The sequence below is a fragment of the Mustela nigripes genome, chromosome 4, assembly GCF_022355385.1.
Source record: "Mustela nigripes isolate SB6536 chromosome 4, MUSNIG.SB6536, whole genome shotgun sequence".
Classification (NCBI taxonomy): Eukaryota; Metazoa; Chordata; class Mammalia; order Carnivora; family Mustelidae; genus Mustela; species Mustela nigripes.
In genome coordinates, this window is record NC_081560.1 from 17,682,019 (window position 1) to 17,709,395 (window position 27,377).

A 27,377-nucleotide genomic window follows, 5' to 3' on the forward strand; every position below is an offset into this window, starting at 1 on the left:
ATTTTACTTATATATCAAAGAATGTTTAAATCTGTTCTGCTGGGATTATTTTAACAATCATCATCCTGATGGATGACAAAGCAGAATCCCTCAGCTAAGTTGCTTCTATCTTTCTATCAAATAGTGTTTTATTCTCTCTAGAAAGGGGAGAATAAATATTGGTAAGAGATGACAGAAGTCAAAAGGCTCTGAATGAGTTACTTCTAGTCCCAGACATATTATATCTCAAATAAGGAAAGAATTCACATATAAGACCACAAAACCACGGACCCCCGCCCCCCCAATTTTTTTTTTTTTTAAGAATTCAAGGAAGTCACTCTCTGCTCTCTGCTAAATGCCCAACTTTGTCATTTAAGACTGCATCATAATTTAAGGATCAATTCTCTCAAGAAAACATTCCCCGAGATTTCCAGGCTGGATTTGATCCAGTTTTCTGAACAAGCAGAACCGTTTGTGTACATCAGTATCACTCAATCTTTCTAACTCTTCTTAAAATGAACTCTATATGAGCCTTACTAGAATTTGATGCCTTACTAAAATTTAATATGTTTCAGGCAGAGAAGACAACAGGAGAAAAAGCACAGTGGTAAGATGGATCTATTCTGAGGCTACAAGAAGATCATCTTTGCTGAGGTCTAAAAGTGAAAGGCCGGGGGCACCTGGGTGGCTCAGTGGATTAAGCCGCTGCCTTCGGCTCAGGTCATGATCTCAGTGTCCTGGGATCGAGCCCCGCATCGGGCTCTTTGCTCAGCGGGAGCCTGCTTCTCTCTCTCTCTCTGCCTGACTCTCCGCCTACTTGTGATTTCTCTCTCTGTCAAATAAATAATAAATAAAATCTTAAAAAAAAAAAAAAAAAAAAAAGTGAAAGGCCGAGGAAGGCAAGAGGTAGACCTGGAGAGGTAGCCAGGAGCCAAGTCACTGGAAGTCTAGTACGTCATGTTTTAGAACTTGGTTTCTATGCCGTAGCAAGTGGTTGTCAGAAAATCTTTTTCTTTTGAACAGAACAGTGTCGAAAGAAAGCTATGCAGGATGAAGAAGGGTTTGAGGGGCTAGGTCCTAACCGTCTGGCCTTTCACCATCTCTCAAGATAGCTCCTAAAGTGGCAAGTCACTAAGTATGGCCTGCAAATTGCCAGCATCAGAATTATCAAGTATCTTATAAAAACGTGATTCAGGGGCTAACAACAAAGACCAGCTCAGACTCAGAAGCTGGGGTTTCCATAAACTTCCCAGGTAACTCTTGAGTGCATTAAAACTTTAAAACCAAACATTGTATAAGACAACAGGCCCTTGACCTTCAAAAATGCCAGGGCTGTGCATGACAAAGAAAGGCTAAGTGGCTATTCCATATTGAAAGAGAATAAAGGGATGTGGCATTTAAATGTGATTTTGGGGGTGCTAATGGAAGTCCTGGGACTGTGGGGTGCCTGGGTGGCTCAGTCATTAAACATCTGGCTTCTGCTCAGGTCAAGCCCCACATTGGGCTCCCTGCTCAGTGGGGAGCCTGCTTCTCCCTCTCCCTCTGCCGTAGCTTGTGTTCTCTGTCTCCCTGTATCTGTCAAATAAATAAATAAAATCTTGGGGGAAAAAAAAAAAAAAGAACTCTGCCAACTTCAACCACGGCTAGGAAACTAGGAGTTACTGCCTATATTCCCAGTTTACTCACCCAAATCTTGATTAGGAAATGATCTTCTGAAATAATCAAATATACAATCATCTGATACATTTGCCTTTATATCTAGAAAAGATGACAAAAGATCATTAGTAGCATGAAAATAATTTGAATCTTTTACACTTCATATTTTTTCTTTTTTTAAACAAAAAGGCTAGAACAGGTAAATAGTTTAGCTATTTATAGTTTTTCTATAAATAATAAACTAATGCAAACGGTTCTCCCATATGAATTTTTGTTGCATTTTTGCTCTTTATTGTTAAAGTCTAAAAAATGTTCATACCCTTTGGGTCAGCAATTCCTTTCTAGGAGTCTATCATAAATAAGAATGTACACAAGTAGAGTTATAAGGTCTTCATTATCATAACAGAAAAGAAGCAAAAGAAAAGTTTAACAAGGGAGGTAGGTAAATTTAAGGTTCACTAATACAATGGAATACTTTGCCGCCATTTAATAACATAGAAGTTTATAATATACTGTAATTTTAAATGAAAATGTAGGTTGCAAAACAACATGAACATTCTGTAGTTAATTAACGTGGAGTATATGTGCTCAGACATAGAAAAAGGTTAAAATGCGCTTTTCAGTTCTAATTTTTGATACTAAATTTTCAAAAGAAGACTATATATTTTTTTCCATATTTTTTTTATAAACATATATTTTTATCCCCAGGGGTACAGGTCTGTGAATCACCAGGTTTATACACTTCACAGCACTCACCATAGCACATACCCTCCCCAATGTCCATAACCCCACCCCCCTTCTTTCAACCCCCCTCCCCCAGCAACCCTCAGTTTGTTTTGTGAGATTAAGAGTCACTTATGGTTTGTCTCCCTCCCAATTCCATCTTGTTTCATTTAATCTTCTCCTACCCCCTTAACCCCCCATGTTGCATCTCCATTTCCTATATCAGGGAGATCATATGATAGTTGTCTTTCTCCGATTGACTTATTTCACTAAGCATGATAGTTCCATCCATGTTGTTGCAAATGGCAAGATTTCATTTCTTTTGATGGCTGCATAGCATTCCATTGTGTATATATACCACATCTTCTTTATCCATTCATCTGTTGATGGACATCTAGGTTCTTTCCATAGTTTGGCTACTGTAGACATTGCTGCTGTAAACATTCGGGTGCACGTGCCCCTTCGGATCACTACGTTTGTATCTTTAGGGTAAATACCCAGTAGTGCAATTGCTGAGTCATAGGGTAGTTCTATTTTCAACATTTTGAGGAACCTCCATGCTGTTTTCCAGAGTGGTTGCACCAGCTTGCATTCCCACCAAGAGTGTAGGAGGGTTCCCCTTTCAACAGAAGACTATATTAAAGTTATATATTACAAGTGATTTTCTTGTATGATCACTATGAGAAAGAGTAGTTAAATTTCAAGTCAATAAGCCATATTAGTTATAATAGAATTTCCCCCTTTCCTTGGTGTGGTTATTATTCCCATTTCTATTTCTAGTTAGTCTGCCAGATCGTAAACTAAATGGATATATATATGTACATATATTTTTAATTAGGTTCTCTCAGATCCTTTTTTGGAAATAAGTGTGGTATAAATGAATAGTAATGCAGATAGAGTCAAATTCATATCCAACTTAGCAGATTCCAGTAGAAGTAAATGAATAGTCCATAATTTTCTCTCCTGAGCTCATCCCCTATTAAGTTAAGAAATGAGGGTTTTTTTTAAACCTAAAATTCCTATATTCTGAAAAACCTCTCAAATCAGAGACATCCGTCAAGTTCATGGCCACTCACTCCAACCCTCTGGTGTAGTTGACCACTCCTTTCTCTGTGCTCTCTAGGAGCCCAGTGTGGAATACTGGCATTGTACCTGTAACACTGCAGTCCATTTGTTTACTTGTTTTTCTCCCCCTTTTAAAAATGAGCTGCTGAGAGTAAGAAATGGTGTAGCTTACTTCATATCCCTAGCACCAAGCACAATGACAACCTCAAAGAGGTGGCACAAAAAAGTGTTCGTTGAATGAATGAATTGTTTAGAAGCAAAACATTACCTTTCACTTCAGAATCTGATTCTCTGTGTCTTTGCACTAAATGTCCTTTATCACACGCCTGATGGAGCACAGCACCAAAAGGAAAACAATACTATGTTATAAATACGAAGATGCAGTATATTTCCTGTATCATCCTTGGTATAACAGTTTTCAACATTTCTCATTGTATCATAGGTTTAGAGTAGACAAAAATGCCTCTTAAATCAGAACCTCTTAATACCTTTCATAACACCACTTTTCTCCTACAGCAATGAGAAGAAAATACTGATATTTTGGCACTACTAAAGGGAGTTAAAAATCTTTTTTACTTCATATAGAATTTATTTACAATGAGAAAGAGACAAAAAATGTATGATTATAATCTCAGTGAAATGAGAATAAATATGTAGGTAAGAATATGAAATGAGTAAAAATATATAAAATTGTGTGAAAGTATATAATTGATTACAAAACTATCCTTGTTTAAAAAAGATAAAAAATACTTTTTCATAGCTTGTCAAAGTCCAGAGTAGTAAGAGCATACACATGACATTGTTTTCTACCTTGAAAAGGTTGTAATGACCCAGCTAGACTAAATGAGACATAAAACACCGTAGAATTATGACAACAAATCCTGAATAGTCTATAAATCATGTGACCAAACTTTGTTCAAAAATTTTTTTTCAAACTTGTTTCTGCATCTATGCTATGTGGATATTATGAAACATTTTCCAAAAGGGCAACGGAAAGGAAAAAAATATTGAAAACATCAACATTTTTTTGCCAACACGCTATGCATATCAACTCATGTTGAAAAGTGGACTATGAAAGAGAGTTAAAAACTAAACTTCCTTTCTTTGTAGATAAAATTGGCAGCAAAAGATTTGACAGGATCGTTATGAAAATGAAAGTATAGAAATCAAAACTAGATTATTAAAGGCACAGAGAAAGGAAATATTCTAGAAAAAAATACAAAGTTAAAAACAGCAATATTATATAATCACAAGAATTTGGAGAGATAAGAGGTAAAATTAGGCTGGAAAAATTCACTTATGATAAGACTTGATTTGATGAACTCTGTCATTTTTAGCCCCCTTTCCTTGATTGAAATGATGATGTAAGCAATAAACTACCACATTCATTTTACAGAAAATCACCAGGCCAGTGTCCTTAGGACCATGATCTCCTAATTCTAACCATGATAATCCATAACTGTTCTGCAGAAAGTCTTCCAAATCAATTATTGAGAATGGCCTGGTAGGAAATAGAGTTAACTAGGATACTTTAAAATAACTTAAAAATAGGGGCTCCTGGGTGGCCATTTGTTATGTTTCTGCCTTTGGCTGAGGTCATGATCCCAGGGTCATGGGATTGAGTCCCACATTGTGCTCCACATTGAGCCCCATAGAGAAGTAAATATATATGCGTCTCACAAAATCTACATAGAAAACAATAAGAAACAATCCCACAAACAAAATCTAACTTTGGTTATTGAGTTCTGCAAATGAGTTAACACACTGATATTGATTAGAGAGTTTGTTTACTGAAATTTTTTTATAATCTTGGCCCTCTCCCAAGCATACTCATGTTGCTTAGACTGCAAAATTTACAAACAAAAATAAGGTATCCTGGTAAAAATATGCACTATTACTCTTAACAGTGTGTGAGACTAGAATTAAGAATTTATGAGGACTACTGCACGCAAACACGTGCGTGCACACTGTGGAGTGCTTCAGCGTCAGGCTCACGGCATCGATATGGTATGTCTGCAGGATGTTAACACTGGAGGAGAAGTAAAGGCTGCAGCAGAGGTCCTGTACATACATTTCTTTGCAACTTCCTGTGACTATGTAATTCTTTCAAAATAAAAAGTTCTTAAAAAACACTATTTGTGGGGCACCTGGGTGGCTCAGTGGGTTAAAGCCTCTGCCTTTGGCTCAGGTCATGATCCCAGGATCCTGGGATCAAGCCCCACATTGGGCTCTTTGCTCTGCGGGGAGCCTGTTTTGTTTCCTCCTCCTCTCTCTCTCTCTCTCTGCCTACTTGCAATCTCTGTCAAATAAATAAAATCTTTAAAAAAAAAAAAAGGCTATGTGTTTTTGTCTGGTTCTCCCCAAAGGCAAAATTTCTGACCTGAGTGTGTCTGGAGCTGGGGGTGGGGACAATGGCACTCTTCTCTCAGTGACACCCACTTTAGTTGCTGAGCTGCAGGTAGAAAGAGGGCAGTAGTCTCAGCTCTTCTGTATTGGCCTCTTCTGGGGTGGAATCACCATTTTATAAGCCAAGGCAAGGGCAGTTGGGGCCAAAATATGTAATGTGGCACTCCCAGCAGAATCTCTGTTTCATGAATGGGGCCTGGGTAGAAGGGAGCCCCACCCACCCCGCCTCGTTGGCTGCACGCACCTGGAACTTCACCTCAACAACAGGGAGCTGGAGGCAGGATATGAAATACTGATGCCCTGCCCTCCTTGGGAAGATAGCCCTCGGACTGGCATCTGTGGAGAGAGGGGGCCCTGTGTTCTTGGCTGCACTGGCGGGTAGGGAAGATCTTGATTCAAATACCACAGGCTCTTGATGTTTTCTTTTTATCAAGTTTTAGTAGATTTTCACAAATAGGTGTTTTTTCATTTACTGTTTGCCTTAGGGCACCTTCCAGAAACTTTAAATGGTTGTGTGTGTGTGTGTGTGAGTATCACCAATTTTTTTTTTTTTTTTTTTAAAGAGAGAGATCACAAGTAGGCAGAGAGGCAGGCAGAGAGAGAGAGGAGGAAGCAGGCTCCCCGCTGAGCAGAGAGCCCAATGTGGGACTTGATCCCAGGATCCTGGGATCATGACCTGAGCCAAAGGCAGAGGCTTTAACCCACTGAGCCACCCAGGCACCCAGTATCACCAATTTTTGCTGGATGAATGGATCTGCAGAGCTCCTTATGCTGTCATGAAGGAAATCGATATTGCAACATCATTTATTCCTACACCTTTGTACTGCCATTTAATTTTTCTTCATTTCAATTAGCTTTCTTAGTTTTAATTTCTATCCTAGATGTATCTTTGTAAGATGCCTCAAATACTTCTCAGAGTAAACTAAGTGATTTAAATATAGTACCTTAATAAAACCCACCTCTTATCAAAATTCTTTTGTGTTTTTATAAAGAGCAAATAATATGAGCGAAGTTTTAATCACTGACTTTTCCCGTGGAGGGGAGAATTAGGGTACAGGAAGTATAACAAGAAATGACTTGCCGTTCTCCTGCAACCATTTTTTCAAAAACTGTTAATAACCAGATCAGTGCGTACCTCTTGCTCTTCTCTGGTGTTCTGATGACTTGCTATGGAAGAATTTCTTTCCTTCTTTGTTTTCAGGTGTTTTTTCTTGTTTTTTATCTAAATATAAGAGTCATATTTAAAATTAATATTTAACACATCAAAGACCATATATATGCAAATATAAAACTATCTTGAGACTTCCAGTTCTATTCCTCTAAGTACAGCTAAAAACCCTGGGTATTATAGAAAAACTAAACATAAGAGGCTCTAAAAAGTGGAACAAAGGCGGCAGACTGGTTAGGGACCTCAGAAGCAGAGGAGTAGCAGGATGGTGAGTAGATCCTCTGTTTTGTTTTTGCTTCAGACATCCCAGCTTTAGAGCTGGAGAAACCAGCAACCCAGAAATGCCACTAAGTGAAGAAATAATGTCTGAAAATTTCCTAAATTTGATGAAAGACATGAATGTAAATATCCAAGCTCAATGAACTCCAAGATGAACTCAGAAACCTATGAGGAGATACATTATAATCAAACTTTCAAAGATAAAGAGAATCTTGAAAGTAGCAAGGGAAAAGCAAATTATTACATACAAGAATCCACAAAAAGATTATTAGATTTCTCAGGGCACCAGGGTGGCTCAGTTGGTTAAGCCTCAGACACTTGGTTTCAGCTCAAGTCATGATCTTAGGGTGATGAGGTTGAGCTCTGTGTCAGGCTCCGTGCTCAGCACAGAGTCTGCTTGAAGATTCTTTCCCTCTGCCCCTCCTCTTGCATGCTCTGTCTTTCTAAGATAAATAAGTCTTTTTTAAAAAAAAGTTTATTAGATTTCTCATCAGAAACTTTGGAGGCCAAAAGATAGTATACCAACATATTCAAAATGCTTAAAAAATGGCATAATTGTCCTTCAAAAGCTATGAAAAAATTAAGATATTCCCAGATGAACTCTCTCAGCTTTTCTTTGTGACCACTAGACACATCCTGCAAGAAAAGTTCAAGGGTATCCTGCAAGGTGAAATGAAAACACACTGGATCTCAAGGTAACAACACGAGGAATTATAAAAGCTAGTTAATTTTTGTAACAATGGTTTTAAAGAGCACTTTCCCCCCATATAATTTAAGAGATTAATACATTTAAAGAAAAAAGTTATTAATGCAGTTTCATCCTGTTGTGATCAGAGAAGATGCACTATAAGACAGCTATCTTTTAAAATCTATTAAGACTTCTTAAGTTATATACCAACAAATTAGATAACCTAGATGAAAGAACAAATTCCTAGAAACACAAAACCTAGCAAGACTATATTACAAAGAGATAGAAAATATGAACAGATGAATAACTATAAGGAGATTGCATCAGTAATCAAAAATCCCCCAGCAAGAACAAACCCTAGACCTGATGCCTTCATGGGAGGATTCTAGCAAACATTTAAAGAGGAACTAGTACCAGTCCTCCTCAAACTTTTCTAAGAAACTGAAGAGGAGGGAACTCTACTAATTCAGACTATGAGGCCAGTATTATTCTACTACTAAAGCCAGACAGACACTTCAAGAAAAATCAAAGACCAGCATCTCATGAAAATTAATACAAAAAATCCTCAACAAAAGACTAGCAAATTAAATTCAGCAGCATATTAGAAGGATTGTACACAGTGACCAAATAGGAATTATTCCTGAATGTAAGGATGGCTCAACATACCAAGTCGATCAAAGTAAAACACCATATGATTATCTCAATTGATGCAGAAACGGCAATTGACAAAATTCAACACCCTTTCATCATTACAAAAAAAATCCCAATAAACAAGGCATCCTAGGAAGCTACCTCAACACAATAAAAGCCATGTACGAAAAACCTACAGCTAACATTGTGTTCAATGGTGAAGACTTAAAGAATTTCCTAAAAGGATGTTTGTTTTTATCACTTCTATTCAGCACAATACTGGAAGTTCTAGCCAGAGCAATTAAGCATGAAAACTGAAGAAAAGGCACTGCAATGGGAAAATAAGAAAATGATCTCTGTAGATGACATGATCTTATATTTTAAAAACCCTAAAGAATCCATAAAAAACCTGTTTGAACTAATAAATCAGCAATGGAGGAGAATACAAAGTCAACACAGAAAAATCAATTGCATTTTTATACACAAAGAATAATTTGAAAAGAAAATTACAAAAAATTCCATGTACAATAATATCATCAAAAAGAATAAAATACTTAGGAATTAATCAAGGAGGTGAAAGAACTATATAATGAAAATTAAAATACACTGCTGAAAGAAATTAAAGAAGATAAAATTGATTAAATTGTATCTCTTGTTCATGAAGCAGAAGCCTTAATATTATTAAAATATCAGTACTACCCAAAGCAGGCTACGGATTTAATCCAATCCTTAACAAAATCCCAATGACTTTTTTTTTTTTTTTTTTTGCAGAAATAGAAAAATCCATCCTAATATTCATATGGATCCTCAAGGGACTCCAAATAGGAACAAAACTGGAAGGCTTGTACTCTCTGATTTCAAAACTTACCACAATCCTACAGTAATCAAAACTGTGTGGTATTGGCATAAAGACAGACATATAGATCAGAGAGAAAGAATAAAGAGTCCATAAATAAATCATTGCAGAAATGATCAGATGGTTTTTGAGAAGGGCTCCAGGACCCCTCAATGGGGGGAAAGACAATCTTTTCAACAGATGGTGCTCAGAAAACTGGATATCCACTTGCAAAAGAATGAAATTGGACCCTTAACCAAATACCAAATAAAAAATTAACTCAAAATAGATTAAGAGCATAAATGTAAGACCTAAAAGGATAAAAGTCTTAGAAAAAAAAAAAGGACGAAACTTAACAACACTGAATTTGGCCATGATTTATTGGACGTGACACTGAAGGTCAACAGCCAATAAGGGACTGAGGTCGTTAGCCCAACAGCCTCCGAAGAACTGAATTTTGTCAACAATTATGTAAGTGTTGATTAAAAGTGTATCCTTCCTCAGGCCTTCAGATGAGACCATAGCTTGAAATACAACAACACCTTCACTACCCTCTTTTGAGAGACCTTAGACAGAAGCATCCAGCGAAGCCACTCCCGAAGCCCTGCCTCACAGAAACTGTGATGATAAGTGTCTGCAAAGTTTTAAGCTGCTGCTTGCGGTAATTTGTTACTCAGGAATAGAGAACTAATACATGTGTCTTATTCCATTCAGCTGCTATAACAAAATACCACAGAGTGGTTGGCTTCAAATAAAGGAAATTTATTTCTCATAGTTCTCCAGGGGAAAGGTTGAGACCATTGTGGCAATATGGTCAGGTGAGTGCATTCTTTTGGGCCACAGACCTCCTATTGTATCCTTACGTGGTAGAAGGGGTTAGGGATCTCTCTGGAGCCTCTTTCATGAGGCACTAAATCACCCAGAGAGCTCTGCCCTCATGGCCTAATCACCTCCCAAAAGGCCCACCTTCTAGCAGCATCATACTGGGCATTATAATTTCAACATATGAATAGAAATATTCAGGTATAGCATTCTGTTCCTGGGCTCACCAAATTCAAGTCCTTCTCTCCTGAAAAATACATTCATTCCATCCTATCCCATTCCACTCCAAGTTATGTGTTTCCAAAATACAGTAGAGGGATAGCACAGGACAGACATTCCCAAAGGGGGATTCAGAAAAGAAAGAGCGCGTGATGGATCCCAAATAAACTCAAAATCTGGCAAGGCAAACTCAACAAGATCTTAGGGCTCAACACTCATCCTCTCTGGCTCAATGCTCTGTCATCTGGACCCACTGGGATGGTGACATCGTCCTGCAGCTCGGCAGGGCGCTGCTCTGTGCGGCTCTCTGCCAGGGCACTGCCCATGATGCGGCCCGTGGCTCCAGGCAGCCTGCCTCCATGGCCTCTAATAAAGGCCATTCATCCTCTAGCTTGTTGAAATCTAGGTGGTGGTGGCCTGAATGATCTCTTAGTTACCTTTGAGGCCTTTTTTTCCCTCTTGTCTTGCAGAACATTGCGCTTTTGCAAATAGACCTATGGTACCATATTGTAAACCCTGCCTTCATTCTGTCCTCTCTCTCACTGCTTTAGTTCAAACTGGCAGTTTTCCTGATGGGGTGGCTGATTAGTTTAGTTCTGTGGTTCACACACTCACACTAACCTGCTTAACAATTATTTGATCTTCACACCCTCACTCTTCTCTTCTGAACACACGTTCCTATTTTTTGTAATATTGCAGGCTGAGAACTTCTTAAATCTTCACTCTCTGGTTCCTCTTGGCTTAACAATTCCTTCTTATCTCTCCTTGTATTTCACTATAAGCAGTCAGAAGGAATCAAGCTGCTCTTCAACACTTTACAAAGAAATCTTTTCAGCTAAATATCCAATTTTATCACTCACAAGTTCTATCTTCCAAACAATAGAACACAAACACAATTCAGCCAGATTTTTTACCATTTTATAGTCAGGATTAAAATTTTCTCCATCAGGCAATAACATGTTTGTTTCTGAGACTTCATGAAAATTACCTTTAATAATCACATTTTTACCAAGGTTCTGTACATGATCATCTGTGTATTCTTTAAGAAGACGGAAACGTGTTCCCCTTCTTTCCTTCCTGAGCCCTTACCAGAGTCACCTTTGGAAGTTCTTTCATGGCAATATCAGCATTTTGTAACATGCACTTCAAAACTCTACCAGCCTCTACCCATTATCCAGTTCCAAAGCCAGCACCACATTTTTAGATATTTGTTAGAGCAGCATCCCACACTCGGTCCTAAGAGAGTAGTGTCTTAGTTTGTCTTAGTCACCTCCTAATACCATCACACTGAGGGTCAGGGTTTCAACCTGTGTATGTGGCGGGGGCATAAACTTTCAGTATGTGCCACCCCTTGAACTCCCTCCTCCTTCTCTTCTAATTTCCTTCTTAGGCACTTACCATGACCTGATACAGCAAATATTTTACTTATTTCTCATCATTTATTTCCACCAACTAGAATAAAAGCAATGAAAGAAGATTTTTGTCTCATTTTTTTTTTCCACTGCTCTATGCCCAACACACAGCTGAAGCTCAATATATAGTTGTTAAATAAAAGAATAAATGAACACTGAATTTGTAGTCAGGTGATGTATGTTATGTTATGCTACTTATGTTAACTCTCATTTACAGGTGATGTGGCTTTTGAGAAGGTCCTTCTCTGGATCTTTAGAGTAAGGGTTTACAAATCCTAAGGATAGAAAATTCTATGATTTAGAGATAATGTCATCTAATCAGGAAGTAACAGTTACTGCTATACAATAATTATGCAACTGCAAGCGTATTTTTGTCTGATTGTTACTCACAATAAGAGTACCTATTCAATATATCCATACCACAGGCAGAGATTCTTAATCATACCTGAGAAGTCAACTTGAGAAGATAAGTCTGAGACTCATTGGATTCTGAACTGTCAGAGCCTCGGCTACTGCAAAAAAGAATAATAACTTTGATATAATAATTATTATGTTATTTTCATTATTATTCATATTTATTCAAATTTACAATGACAAATTTATTAATTTGATCTATATTATGAGTATTAAAAAATAATAAACAATATTTTGGTGGCATTTTAAAATTTTAGCTGTTGTTTTTACAATATTATTGGAATGGTAGAAATGTTCTAATTTTAAGAAGAATGTTTACAAAGGTAAACATTACAAATAAATTTGTAAATATTACAAAGTGTAGATGTCATAGTTCTAGGCATCTCAGAGTATTAGAAGAAAAACGACTGAAATTGGAACACATCAAATAGAAACAAAACCATGAGTTCAAAATGATACTTTCCTGCCACAAACAAACTTATTAGTCACCTCTGGAGGTGCAGGGGCACTAATCAAAGCCTGAAAATTTATAAATAAAGGAAAGGAATCAAACATTTGTTCTGTTTTTCCTATAGGAAACTATACAAAATTAGCACCTTCATTCTTCCAACATTTCCTTTGCATTAAATTTTGCATTTATTATTTGCTGATTTAGAGTATGTATGTGACATCTCTATAAATGCGTCAATTCTCTGTGGGTAATGTCAGCATTAAAAACAATTTGAGTATGTCTTTCATGTACAGGACATAATAGGTGCTCAATTAATATTATTCAAGTCAATAACTGAAGTCTTAATGAAGTTGGAGCAAAGTAAAATGTGTGGAAAAAATTTCCCTCCACTTATAGTTGGGATTTTCAGTTGAGACTGAGAATTTTATATCCTCCTGTTACTATAAAGAGCACAGAAACACAGCACAAATTGTGTTCTATCCGCCATCTTGGCTTACCTAGAGTCTAGATCCAGTGTCATTTCTTTCAGAGAAGTATCTGAATCCTCAAGGATTTTTTCCAAGTTTATATGTTTTTCCATTTCTTCTAATTCTTTCAGGCACTGATAATACTAGGGGAAAATGATTAATTATAAATTAACTCTATTTCCTAATTAAATGAATTGAATATTTATAGACACTTGGAACAATAGCTATGGGGACATCAAGTACCAGAAACCTCAAACACTGTTAGGATATTAAAACAAAACAAAACAAAAAACTGCCCTAGACCCTTAGGTTATGTTATCTCCTAAACTTGAGTTTGATGCATTACCAAATGGACTTTGCTTACCTTGGTTCGGTCTGGATCACAATAGTCCAAGAGAGAATCACAAAAATGATATCCCATTGACTCCAAGTCTTTTGTGTTGAAATGAGTGCCCCGTTTATTACCTAAAACATTAATAAGTTTATCCACCATTGAGGATGAGTTAATCATTTGTCCTTACCAGGTGGGCTTAAATTGTAAAACAGAAAGTATAAATAAACAAAACATCTGATATGATTCTATATCCTGTCCTTTGGATTTTCTTCTCTGGGGAAGATCATTTAACACCTTACTGCTTTCCTCTTCTCTCCACATCTGGATGAAAGCTGACTTAACACTTACTTAACACTGACTTAATAGTCTATGTTGTAAGGCAGAAGAAAATTGAGTAAGAAATTATGGAATACTTGGTTACCAGTTATAAACACACTCATAATCACTTAGGAAAAAACTTGGGTAAATATTTTAATGTTTTCATCATCATAGATAGTGTTATATCAATTTCAAGGTGCTTTAAAAGACAGAAAATATATGTGTGGATTTCTAGCGCTTTCCTTTGAGTCAATAAATTTTCTAAAAATGTAACAATTTTCTTAATATGGAGTATTCTAAGGGTCAACTAGATGTGACTCAAAGATCTCTTAGGGGCGCCTGGATGGCTCAGTGGGTTAAGCCTCTGCCTTCGGCTCAGGTCATGATCCCAGGGTCCTGGGATGGAGCCCCAATTCGGGGCTCTCTGCTCAGAAGGGAGCCTGTTTCCCTCTCCCCCTCTGCCTACCTCTCTGATTACTTGTGACCTCTGTCAAATAAATACATAAAATCTTAAAAAAAAAAAAAAAAAAGATTTCTTAAATGAGGGGTGCCTGGGTGGCCCAGTGGGCTAAGCCTCTGCCTTGGGCTCAGGTCATGGTCTCAGGGTCCTGGGATTGAGCCCCACATTGGGCTCTCTGCTCAGCAGGGAGCCTGCTTCCCCCTCTCTCTCTGCCTGCCTCTCTGCCTACTTGTGATCTCTCTGTCAAATAAATAAATAAAATCTTTAAAAAAAAAATTTCTTAAATGGGACTAGAGAGCATGCTTTTATTTTTAGTTAAAGGAACCAAGTACTTCCATTAAAATATATATTTACTCTCTCAAAGAACCTCCAACACACCCAGTCCACTTTGACTTGTAAATAGCAAATCCACCAAAAACATTTCTATCCTAGTATTTTAAGCATGAGCATTGCTTTTTGTTGAAATCGTGAGTCATCTGTAAGGACTTCTTAAAAGCAAAAGCAATTAAATATTAGATCATTAAATAACCAACTGGGTATTCTAGCTACAGTCTAACACTTTGGTTCCTAAGCAAAGGGAAATGGTGAGATGGAGATACACAGAGTGGTATAGTTTGTTCATCCTATATATAGAAGCGCTTGGAAACCAGCATGCATGTAAGTGGTAAGAAAGTGCCCACTATCACATTATCCACTTTATTAGTATCACATTAAAAAAGGTTTCTTTAGGGGCACCTGGATGGCTCAGTTGTTAAGAGTCTGCCTTTGGCTCAGATCATGTTCCCCAGGGTCCTGGGAATGAGCCCCGCATAGGGCTCCCTGGTCGGCAGGGAGCCTGCTTCTCCTTCCCCTACTCACCCTGCTTGTGTTCCCTCTCTTGCTGTGTCTCTGTCAAATACATAAATAAAATCTTGGAAAAAAAAAAACCTTCCTTGGCTTAAAGCTCTGGGAGCCGTGAATGAGAACACTTGGTCTTACCCAGGGTAGATCCACAAAAAGTAGCCTCCATGGTAAAGCTGTTCCTGATTCCCATTTTCCACATTACTACCCTTCCTGTGCCCTCTTTGCTCTTCTGAACATTAAATTTGCAAGCTGAGAATGAAAACTAAAAAGAAGCAAATAAAAATGAGAAAATGTGTTTTCCTGCGTACAATGTCTTTCTCAGGAAGTAGGGTTGAAAATGAGAAAGTAGTGCATATGCAGTAATTCTCTCTAAAGCTTCAGGGGCTTTTAGTCCCAAACCGGAGGAAATAACTCATTTTAAGGATGACATATTTACATTTCTCAGAAGTACAGATTTGAAAACACTGGCAATAAATTTTATTTTTTATATGCAACATATGCATTCAAAACCCACTGATTAATTCTTGATACTGTTGGGATAAGCTCTTATACTTTAAAAAACTTATAGGAAAGGGCTTAAATATGTTTAGGAATAAAGATTAATGTAGATGCTTTGAATAAGACAAGGATGCTTTATTTTCACAAGCTCAATCACTGGAAAGCTGTCCTGAAAGATTGTGATAATGTTAGTCTCAAAATTTTTGCAATTTTTAAAATTTACAATGAAATTAAATTGTGTTGCGTTCTAGGACTTTGACACATGTATAGATTTGTGGAGCCACTATCGCAAATCAGGATATAGGACAATTCTATCACCTCTAAAAAAACTCCCTTATTTCTTTGCAGTCACAAGTATTCATTTTGAAGCTACGGTAAATGGTACCGTTTTCAGTTTTGGTTTCCAACTGTTCAGTGTGAGTATATAGAAATGTAGTTCATTTCTGAGGGGGGGCCTTGTCAGGTAGGACATTGCTAAACTCACTTGTTAGTTCTAGGAGGGTTTTTGGTGCATTACTTTGGGTTTTCTATGAAGGCAGCCATGTCCCCTTTATTCCGAAGTGTCTGCCTTTTCTTTCTTTCTCTTGCTTTCAGCACTTAGAACCTCCAGCACAAGGCTGAATAGGAAGGGGTAAGGGTGGCTATCCTGGCCTTGTACCTGACTTTGGGAGGAAAACAGTCTTTTATCATTAGGTATAGTGGTAGGATAAGGCACATTTTTTTCTTCACATTTCAAATTATTGGTCACTAAACATTCCACAGAGTTGCTTTTTTATGGTCATTTCTATAAGCCAGTCAAAAGAACTCAATAAAAAAAGCAATTTACTGAGTAAGGTGATCTATTCTGCAGTCTCAGGTGGGCAACATGTAATAAAGAAAAAGTTAAAAATCTTAAATGGTCTTACTTTATCCGGACAATTTTTGCTCAGCATAAGTGGAAAGATCCGTTGCTGTAAGTATAATGACTTACACCTGTCACTACCATCACAGCCATACATGAAGATGTTCTCTTTTCTACTATGGCCATGAAGGTCACAATATAAAATAACCTCTCGTTTCTCCATCAATCTACCGAGAGAAAAAAAAGAATAAGTTACAAGGAGTTACTAAATTTTACCTCTGCATTTTTCTATGGGTTTACAAGTCTACTATCCAAATAAATAGAATTTCTTATATCCTTTCTTTCTCTTATCCTGACCGTATATTCTTAACAATTTTAAGACATCTATAATAATTTCCCATTAGCTATATATAAAATATGAATGCTTACCTTCCATTACAAGCACAAAATTTGCCTTACTTCCAAGACTCTCCAGTAGGATCCCTCTGCTTTATTATTCTGGTTTTTCATTGTACAAAGGAAACAGCTCACTCCTAGTTTGCCCAATAGATTTCACAGAGACTCTTTCTGGGTCCAATACCTTCTTTCTTCATTTCCACGAGTGCAAATACTGCCCCTCAGCCCTCAAGGCTGACTTCATGTCTCACTTCCTGACTAGTGAAGGCCACAGGTTTTTCTTTTTTTGAAGTCCTATAGCACATAATATTGGTACCATTTGCTTGAGACTCGCCTTGGAAGGTCTTCATATTTTTGATACTTAATCTTGTTAAGGGTAAGAAATGCTTCAAATCACCTAGAACAGTGCTATGCACACAAGTATCCAAATATTTGTTAAAAATTGAGAACCTGACAACCTGGTGCTCAACCAATTATTATACGACCCTTGATTAAAGTGAGAAAAATGGTACCAAAATTTCAATTTTTTTCTGGTAAATTCCTAATAAATAAGGAAATTATTACACATTTCTTAGGAGCACAATTCTTAGCTTTTATAACTTAGGCATATGATCAATATTCAAAAAAATAAGCCCCCAGAGATGCTTGGGTGGCTCAGTCAGTTAAGTGTCTGCCTTTGGCTCAGGTCATGATCCCAGTGTCCTGGGACTGAGTCCCATATCCAGCTTCTTGCTCAGTGGGGAGCCTTCTCCTTCTCCCTCTGCCTGCCAGCCTCTCTCTTTGACAAATAAATAAATAAAATCTTAAAAAAATAAAATAAGTCCCCAAACTGATTGGTGAAAATAACTAGGGATGCCTGGGTGGCTCAGTCGGTTAAGCTGCTGCCTTCAGCTCAGGTCATGAACCCGGGGTCCTGGGATCGAGCCCTGCATTGGGCTCCTTGCTCAGTGGGGAACCTACTTCTCTCTCTGCCTCTGCCTGCCACTCTGCCTACTTGTGTTCTCTCTCTCTCTTTCTGATAAACTAAAAAAAAAAGAAAATACCTAATGGAGAGGCTTTAAAAAGGTAAAAAAAAGTGGTGGTATTAAGGTAGTAGGATGATGGGTTTTGCCTTTTTTCATATTTCTAAACTTTATGCATTATATTACTTAACCAATATTACATACACTATTTGTTATATCTGGAAGGATAAATAAAAAAAATGTTAGCAATGGTATTTGTAGTAATATGAAATGTATTACTTCCCATAACAAAAACATTAAAACCTAAAACCAAAATATTCAAAGCATAGCTTCTATTCAGAAAAATACTCCTTTAAACTATAGTGAAATCTCAGGCACCCTTACCTAACTATGATTAATTGCATTAAGGTAATTTTCTTTCTTGGAAGTCTTTCTGAAACTAACTGAATGGATTCCTACCAAAGTGAGGTCTGTTACATGTATTAATTGTCTGCTCTTTTCTTATTTGGTGCCCAATAAATTCTAATTGTTAACATAAGACTGACATAAAGTCACTAAAATACCATTTTAAGTTTTTAGAAGTGGATTATAAAGCAAGATTATCACGTTAGGGCCTTAAATATGAAATATGCTGAACGGTTTTTAGCCCGCATTTCCCCAGTTTCAATGATCTTTCAGTTTCTTAGTAATATAGTAATATAGTAATCAGAAAATGTAAATCAGAAAAAACTTCTCAGTAATTCCCAAAGATATCTCATTACTTCCAAAGGGTCTAATTTTACATGAATTTTAACTGCCTGAGAAATGGCTTGGGTCTTTTTCCTTACCCACAGGTTAAGATAGTCTAAGTATCTTATACTAAGCATCCTATACTAAAATCCACTCTTTCTATATTCTCATATTCTTTTTTTAATTCTCATATTCTTTAAATATACTAAATCTTAGCTGTTTCCTTCCAACACATGTGACTTTTTATTCTACTTACCTATGATTTTTTTTTAAAGATTTATTTGACAGAGAGAGATCATAAGTAGGCAGAGAGGCAAGCAGAGAGAGAGGAGGAAGCAGGTCCCCTGCCGAGCAGAGAGCCTGATGTGGGGCTCAATCCCAGGACCCTGAGATCATGACCTGAGCTGAAGGCAGAGGCTTCAACCCACTGAGCTACCCAGGCACCCCTACCTAACTATGATTAATTGCATTAAGGGAGTTTTCTTTCTTGGAAGTCTTTCTGAAACTAACTGAATGGATTCCTACCTTAACCTTCTTACAAGGCAATCTGAGAATGGAGACATTTAAAATATTTTCCATAGAGACAAGCCAAAGGGCCTTGGCCTATAATCCATCTTGTGTTGGACCAGGGATACTTAAAGTCAAAGAGCACTAAGTAGATATAGATATATCTAATCAGTTTCCTTTCATTCATATATACATATATATATATATATTTTTTTTTTTCTTTCCATTCCACTTCCTTTCCATTATATATAATGGAAAGGAATATATATATATAAATAAATTTTTGGAATAATTTTAGATTACAGAAAATTTCAAAAAATAGTAAGAGTGTTTTCATATATCTCTCACCCCATTTTCCCTAATGTTAGCAAATTCAATAACCATGGTACAGTGTTCAAAAACAAAGAAACCAACATCGGTACATCACTAGTAACTAAACTCCCAATCTTACTTGGATTTCGCTAGTTTGCCACTAATACCTTTTCTGTCCCAGAATCCAATCTAGGATACCACATTGCACTTAACTGTCTTTTTGTTGTTTGCCATCCTCGGTTACATAAGGAAGTCAAGGGTGTTTTTTTTTGTTTTTATCACTTAACATTTCTCAGATAATTGCAGGGAATCCTGGAGTCCATGTTTGTGATGGGTATGGGAACAAGAGTTTTCAGTCCTTTCTGTGGGGATCTGCATTTCACTCCCTCCCTGTGTAAGCAGATAGAAGGATTAACGTGGAAGTGAAAGTTAAGGCTGAACTGAGACAGCTGGGGCCATGCTTCTAGGTGCTTCTGAAGCCTGTCAGCAACTCTGACGGACTGGAGGTATCCTTGAGGGCCTCAGACCTAAAACAGGGTTCTTGTACCTACACTGGGGGTTCTGGTATCCCTGGGATCAGGATATAAACACTCTGTATAATAGTACTCCAGAAGGGTTTACAAAGAGTTTTTACATCTATATCTGATTCATTAACAACTTTTTACTTAACACTAAATACATTTAGAGCTTTCAATGCCCCATATTTTATTCTGGGCACTTTATTAATGATTCTCTCATTTAATCCTCCTGCCTCTAAGTATTATTATTACCATTTTATAGAAGAGAAAACTGAGGTTTAGATTTGTTTTTAAATTGCTCAAGGTCACATATCTGGGAAGGCAAAAAATCGTTGTTAGTAAATGATATAGTAGGATTCCAATCTGATATTTTAACTCCACTCCACTCTCTTAGCCAAAAAGGCTATGGGGCTTTGGACTTGGAATGGGGTTCTGTGACTTTAATAAATATTTTTGCTCTAGCACATGCCTATTTCTGGCTGTTATCACCTGAAACTATTAAAGAATCCACCCACTCAACAAATATTTAAATACTATGCACATTTACTGTTCTGGGTTCTTTGGAAAATTTAAAGCTATTTAATTTTTTTTCTGGGGGAAATAAGACTATTATTTATTAAAGTTTTAATGACTATGTAACCTGATAGTCAAAAAGACTTATCTTTTTATTTTTAAAGTTTATTTATTTGACAGGTCACAGAGAAAGAGAAAGAGAGAGGGAGGAGAGAGGAGGAAGCAGGCTCCCCACTGAGCAGAGAGCCAGATGTGGGGCTCGAACCCAGGACCCTGGGATCATGACCTGAGCCAAAGGCAGAGGCTTAATCCACTGAGCCACCCAGATGCCCCAAGACTTATCTTAATAAAGAGTACACTTATCGGGGCGCCTGGGTGGCTCAGTGGCTTAAAGCCGCTGCCTTCGGCTCAGGTCATGATCCCAGGGTCCTGGAATCGAGCCCCACGTCGGGCTCTCTGCTCAGCAGGGAGCCTGCTTCCTCCTCTCTCTCTGCCTGCCTCTCTGCCTACTTGTGATCTCTGTCAAATAAATAAATTAATTAATTAAAAAAAAAAGAAAATCAGCATAAAAAAAAAGAGTACACTTATCATGATAAGTACTATGTAATGTACAGAATCGTTGAATCACTATACTGTACACCTGAAACTAACATTGTATGTTAACCATACTGGAATTAAAATTAAAAACAATAAAAAAAGTCTCATCAAAGAGCAATGTATGGGGGCACCTGGGTGGCTCAGTGGGTTAAGACTCTGCCTTGGGCTCGGGTCATGATCCTGGGGTCCTGGGATCGAGTCCCACATCAGGCTCTCTGCTCAGTGGAGAGCCTACTTCCTCCTCTCTCTCTGCCTGCCTCTCTGCCTACTTGTGATCTCTCTCTGTCAGATGAATAAATAAAATCTTAAAAAAAAAAAAAAAAAGAGCAATGTATGATCAACATAGTGCCGGGAAGCCCTGTGAGATAGAATTAATTTCCACATGTAAGAGATTCAAGCATCCCAAACTAAGTATCAGCGTCACCTTTAGCAAGAAACCAGATTTGGGATAATGAAAATTTCACTATAAGTTTCACAAAGCAATTAAAATGTTCCAGAAGTTTATTCATTATTTAAGAAAAGGCTAGTGAATCCAGTGGCATAAAGCCAGAGAGAAGAGTGGAGAGAACGGGAAAAAATTAAGTAGCTATAGTTAAACTATCAGTTAAGCAACCTTAAAAGCTAGAGTAAAAGGAATGGGATGGTAAGAGCGAAAATCTCACTACCAAGTTTACTAAATAAGCAGAGAGGTAATTCGAGGCTTATTTTACCTATGGATCATGTTCCGGGTATACCAAACAGAAGGAAAGGATTCCTTCAGGAGAGATGTATAGTTACGGTTTAAATCTCGTCCAGCCAAGGAACAACGATAATTTCCCACAATCACGCCATCTGGATTCAGCATGGGTACCACCTTGAAGATGAAAGTGTCCCGAAGCAACTGCGCATCGCTCGAGTTTCCTAAAATATAATCTAGGAAGCCTTTCATGATCCAAGAGCTGTTGGTTTCTCCTGGATGGACCCTTGCAGTCAGAATCACAGCCTTTCGTTTTCTTGAGTCCGTGTTCTTCAAGGGAGTGGTGATCGTTAATACATACACCATGTTCCTAGCCATTGTGTGGCACAAGACACGTATTTTACAAAACTTGGACCGTACGGAGTCGTGATTGATAGCAGAAAGGTATTCTTGCAGGTTGGTGTAAGTATATGGATAGCAGTGAGCAAAGTAGCAGGTGTCTTTGTTGTGTGGAAACTGAAATGTCCATGTGAGAGAGAAATAATGGCGCCCCTCTTGTCCCTGGTTGTTCCTGTAATACTTGATTTGGTCTCCTATTCTCTGCCAGCCAATATTATGAGTCTTGGCTTCTTTTTCAGAGTAAAACAGTGGGCGCATACCCCGATTGTAAAGACTAGCAGGCTTAGTGAAATTGATGATAGTGAATCTGTAGACTATTCCTGCTTGGGTATTAGTGACTTGGAAATAGTACCACTGGGTGTGTTTATTTGTGAAGAGGTCAGGGCGCAGGGTCAACTGGTACTCATATTCTGCCCTAATATAAGGAAGGAAAAGAAACACATAAAATATAAAAATGGCATTCAAGTTTAAATTAAATAAGGAAAATTATTTTACTTTTACCTGTTCACAGAAAGCCTTTTCCCCTGAAGCTGTTTATTTAGGCAGCATCCAATAGCAAGTAATTGTAAAAGATAAAAGTTTTGAAATTTTCTTTTTTATTGGATGTGACACTGCTTCTGTGTTAATTCTCCAAAGCCTTTTTTTTTTTTTTTTGTAAATCAAGAGAGTACATTAAAATGGGCATTTGATAAAAAAGTCTATATTTCAACCCAATTATGTTTCCTATAAAAGAAGTGATTAAAGTGCTCCTGAAACTGAATTAAAGTCCAATGTCCCTTTTTAAACTTCAGATATATATTCCTGCTTTCTGTTAGATTCAGACTCTAGGGATCTGAGATACTATCACTGAGAAAGATTTAAAACATATAAGTTAATACAACCACATACATTAAAAAATTTGAAACTCTTCAAGGACTGTCTTTACAAACCATCTGCATTCCCCATACTTAGTCACTGAGGTTACTTAAAGGTAAAAATAATTTTACTGGTACATTTGTTTTCTACACATATACACACACGATCTTACTGGGGTCATTGTGACTTTTTCTTTACCAAGTAACCTTCTATTCCATCAGCACTATGTACTTCCTTTGTGTGTATGCTTGTGTTATCAACAGTGACCTATGATTAGGTGAAATGAATAATGCAAAACCATAGTTGTTGCATCTAGGTGATGGGTAAGTGAGGGCTAATGGAGAACAATATTATTCTCTGTACTTAAGTTTTGTTTTTTTTTAAGATTTTATTTATTTTTTGACAGACAGAGATCACAAGCAGGCAGAGAGGCAGAGAGAGTTGAGGAAGCAGGCTCCCTGCCGAGCAGAGAGCCCAATGCGGGGCTCGATCCCAGAACCCCGGGATCATGACCAGAGCCGAAGGCAGAGGCTTTAACCCACTGAGCCACCCAGGCGCCCCTGTACTTAAGTTTTTTTAATAGTAAAAACATCTCTTAAAGAATGCCCTTGGAATAGATTCATGCTCGCAAACATATCTAATGGAACATTCATCTCAAATATTATTCCATTAAAAAGTTTGAGAAGCAGTGTGCATGTGTCTCTAGGACAGTTCATACTGGTGTATTAAAAATGTACAGTATAGGAGTACCCTGGGTGGCTCAGTGGGTTAAAGCCTCTGCCTTCAGCTCAGGTCATGATCCCAGGGTCCTGGGATCGAGCCCCGCATCAGGCTCCCTGCTCTGCAGGGAGCCTGCTTCCTCCTCTCTCTGCCTGCCTCTCTGCCTACTTGTGATCTCTGTCAAATAAATAAACAAAATCTTTAAAAAAAAATTTACAGTACAGAAACCTGTTTGACTCAAGTTCAGAGTGAGTCCAGAATGTGAACCTTTTGTACCTCCTTTGAAATCGTCTCCAACTGGCATCATACCTCAGGGAACTGCAGTTCATTTAGGACTACTACAACTCTAATGTACCTAATACAGGAAATAATAAACAGCTGACAGTCTAGCTTCTCAAATAAAAATAATTAAAACCTACACTTTGACTACCTTCTGCAGATTTCCACTCTCAAACCTTGCTTCAAACGTCAAAGTATCATTATAGTCGTCCGCAGGCTGCTTCAGGGATGTTCGGTTGCCCCCTACTCGGGAGTACACAAAACAGGGCTCCTTGTAAGCTGATGGCAGAAAAAGATCGTAATGTCAAGCCGTGTCTAAAGTATACAGATTATTCTGCATAGAATTTGGAAACACTGTCTAACTGAAGTGTCACTAAGGATTTAAAATTTTAAAGTAACTTGCCACTAATAAACAGATTTGTTGAAATAAGAAAGTCTAAGTGCATTCAGACTGGAAAAGCAATGCCCAAAATAAATTCATGTACTTTTTTCACATTAAAAATATTTATTCTGCTTCTGATTATTATGGAGTAATTGGATCTGAACTAGCCCTTCCACTATAACTAGCTATAAAGCTGGGCCAAAGAAAATGAGCGATTTTCACACATCTGGATAACATATATACTAGAGGGTTTGAAAAAAAAAATACATCAAGTAAGGCCATGTCTAACGCTGGCTTTCTTCCTGGGAATACCGTCTGACTACCTCTTAGGCAGGTGGCACTTACGAATAGTCGTGGAGCAGTCTTACTGAGCTGAGGAGGCAAGGGAGTTGTGTGGGGCTGCTGAAACGTCTAAGGCAGGACACCAGGGAGAAGAAAGCTACATAGACGAAGGGCCTCAACAGCCTACACGGTGGTTCCCCAGTCCTTGGCTGGGGGCTTGGCTGTAGAAGCACAGGATAAGACTCAACAAGGTAAGAGAGTGTTACTGTGGGGCTGAGATATCAGATATACCATTCGAGAATATACCGTAATTCTAAACCATTCAGAATGGAAAGACTTCATTGAATACCTCAGCCATTCAATCACGGCTCCAGAAGGCTGCAGGTTAGGTGTACCACATCCAGGGGCAAGGACAATGACCTAGGACCAAATGACTAAGACAAAATGAAAACAGATCTGTCCTTATTTAAAAAAATAAATACATAAAACCAGGGTGGGTGGCTCAGTTGGTTAAGTGTCTGCTTTCAGCTCAGGTCATGATCTCAGGGTCCTAGGACAGGGCCCCGATCAGGCTTCCTGCTCAGGAGGGAGCCTGCCCCTCCCTCCGCTGCTCCTCATGTTCCCTCTCTCTCTCTCTCAAATAAATAAAGGAATAAAATAAAAAAAAGTAAATTAAAAAAATAAAATCAAACCTGAAAGAAGCAAAATAATCTGCCAGCAACTTAGCTGCCTACCAGAACAAAATTTGGCATAATTTTTAAAAAGAACATAATACAGACTCCTACTACATATCTTTCACAATGTCCTGCATAGGATTAGGAAAAATTATGAAGCATGAAGAAAAGCAGGAAAAATGTGATCTACAGTCACACACACACACACACACACACACACACATTTTCAACAAACCCCAAGATAACCCAGATGTTGGGATTAACAGGAGACTTTGAAAAAAAATATATGTGTGTGTGTATATGTATAAAAATATGTATACACACACACACACACACACATAGAGTTGAAATGTGTGGAAGTTCTAAGGCAGGTTAGCCATGTAAATATTTGAAATTAAATTAAAAAAATCAGAGATGCGTGTCTTTACCCTAGTTGTTAAAAAATACGTGAGTATAGGATTTCTAGAATTGTTTACTATATAGGAAACAATCCTTATAAATTCTTCTGTTTTGCCAGCCCTTTAGATAAAATACATATGTTCCCTGGAAGTTATCTTAAGATCTAGAACTCTGACGGTGAAACTGTGCAGGAGTCCCATACTTCCTTACAAAGGTTAGGCTATAGGCTGAGACATCTATGTTTGCTAGCATACTATCCTAAAGCGGATATGAGATTTCGCGTTCCTAGGGTTCTCCAAGTACAAATATTGATACTGACTGTTAAGAAAACTTTCCAGTGGGGCGCCTAGGTGGCTCAGTGGGTTAAGCCTCTGCTTTCGGCTCAGGTCATGATCTCAGGGTCCTGGGATCGAGCCCCGCATCGGGCTCTCTGATCAGCAGGGAGCCTGCTTCCCCCTCTCTCTCTGCCTGCCTCTCTGCCTACTGATCTCTGACAGATCTCTATCTGTCAAATAAATAAAATCTTTAAAAAAAAAAAAAAAAGAAAAGAAAACTTTCCGGAGATACAATCTTAGATGTTACTTGCAGTGTGGGGTATCTTCCCTTTTAATGATGAAACCTCAAGAAACTAACAAACTGGCATGAAATGAAAAGAAGTTCACCTGACAGATTGCACAAATGTGACCTATAAATAGAGCAGCAACAATAGTTGTAGAACACTCCAGTGGGTTTATCTTTGAAAACTGACGTGAAGCGTAATTCCTTCTAAATATAACTCTCCATTGTAGTGGGCAATAGGTTCTATTTTAAAGTAACTTTGCATAAGCTGCCGTACACCGTCAAGAATATAATCAGCACTGAGTCCAGATTTCAGTCCGTCTGTAACCAAACATCGTGATGGAGAAAGGGACTTCCTGGTAATCTGCAGTTTCCATTATAAGCAGCAAAACAAATATAATTAAGGGATGAATCCAGGTACCAAATTATATTTTAGAGCAACATGTCTCATTATGTACCCACCATCTTCAGCTAGATAAACTACAGTGTTTTCCTTGGAGTTTGGATAAAGGGGTTCCATCTCTAGGCCTGTTGGGGTGTACACTGGCTCAGGAAAAGAAGGAGTCCAATCTGGAAAAACAAAGAGAAAACTTGATTTCAATACTACTGCTTAAAATAAAACAGGAAATTTTTTATTGCATGTTTTCAAATTATCCATCAGTATATCCAGGCTAATATTTAGTGTTTTACACAGGGCCTACTTATCCAGGCTTTCTCTCTTTCAACCATCCAGCAAGCTAGCTATGGATGGTTCCATGGTGGCTGGACAGGGTTTAAGACAAAGCAGAAGTACATAGACTTTCGAGACCTAGGTCAATAATGACATGCTGTTGCTTATGCCACACTTGGTTTTGCTAAAGCAAATCAGGCCATCCCATTTCAAGGTTTGGGGAAAAGACACTTCTTTTTTTTTTTTTTAAGATTTTATTTATTTATTTATTTGACAGACAGAGATCACAAGTAGGCAGAGAGGCAGGCAGAGAGAGAGAGAGAGGGAAGCAGACTCCCCACTGAGCAGAGAGCCCGATGTGGGGCTCGATCCCAGGACCCCAAGATCATGACCTGAGCTGAAGGCAGTGGCTTAACCCACTGAGCCACCCAGGTGCCCTGA

General features: G+C 37.9%; 1 protein-coding gene across 7 annotated transcripts in view; it reads right to left on the reverse strand.

Annotated features, from left to right (window-relative positions):
- Positions 1-27,377, reverse strand: part of AGBL3 (AGBL carboxypeptidase 3) — a 59,107-nt gene that overhangs the window by 19,338 nt on the left and 12,392 nt on the right. For 5 of the 7 annotated variants that reach the window (XM_059396367.1, XM_059396369.1, XM_059396366.1 and 2 more), the window contains exons 5-15: positions 26,729-26,836; positions 24,112-24,250; positions 21,753-22,532; positions 16,573-16,735; positions 15,305-15,431; positions 13,579-13,679; positions 13,245-13,357; positions 12,328-12,394; positions 6,965-7,051; positions 3,692-3,749; positions 1,666-1,737 (exon numbers count right to left, since the gene is read on the reverse strand). In XM_059396367.1, coding sequence (XP_059252350.1) covers positions 1,666-1,737; positions 3,692-3,749; positions 6,965-7,051; positions 12,328-12,394; positions 13,245-13,357; positions 13,579-13,679; positions 15,305-15,431; positions 16,573-16,735; positions 21,753-22,532; positions 24,112-24,250; positions 26,729-26,836 — 1,815 coding nt within the window. Of the gene's footprint in view, positions 1-1,665; positions 1,738-3,691; positions 3,750-6,964; positions 7,052-12,327; positions 12,395-13,244; positions 13,358-13,578; positions 13,680-15,304; positions 15,432-16,572; positions 16,736-21,752; positions 22,533-24,111; positions 24,251-26,728; positions 26,837-27,377 lie in introns of those variants that run through there. The other 2 variants (XM_059396372.1, XM_059396373.1) reach the window with 2 other exon arrangements.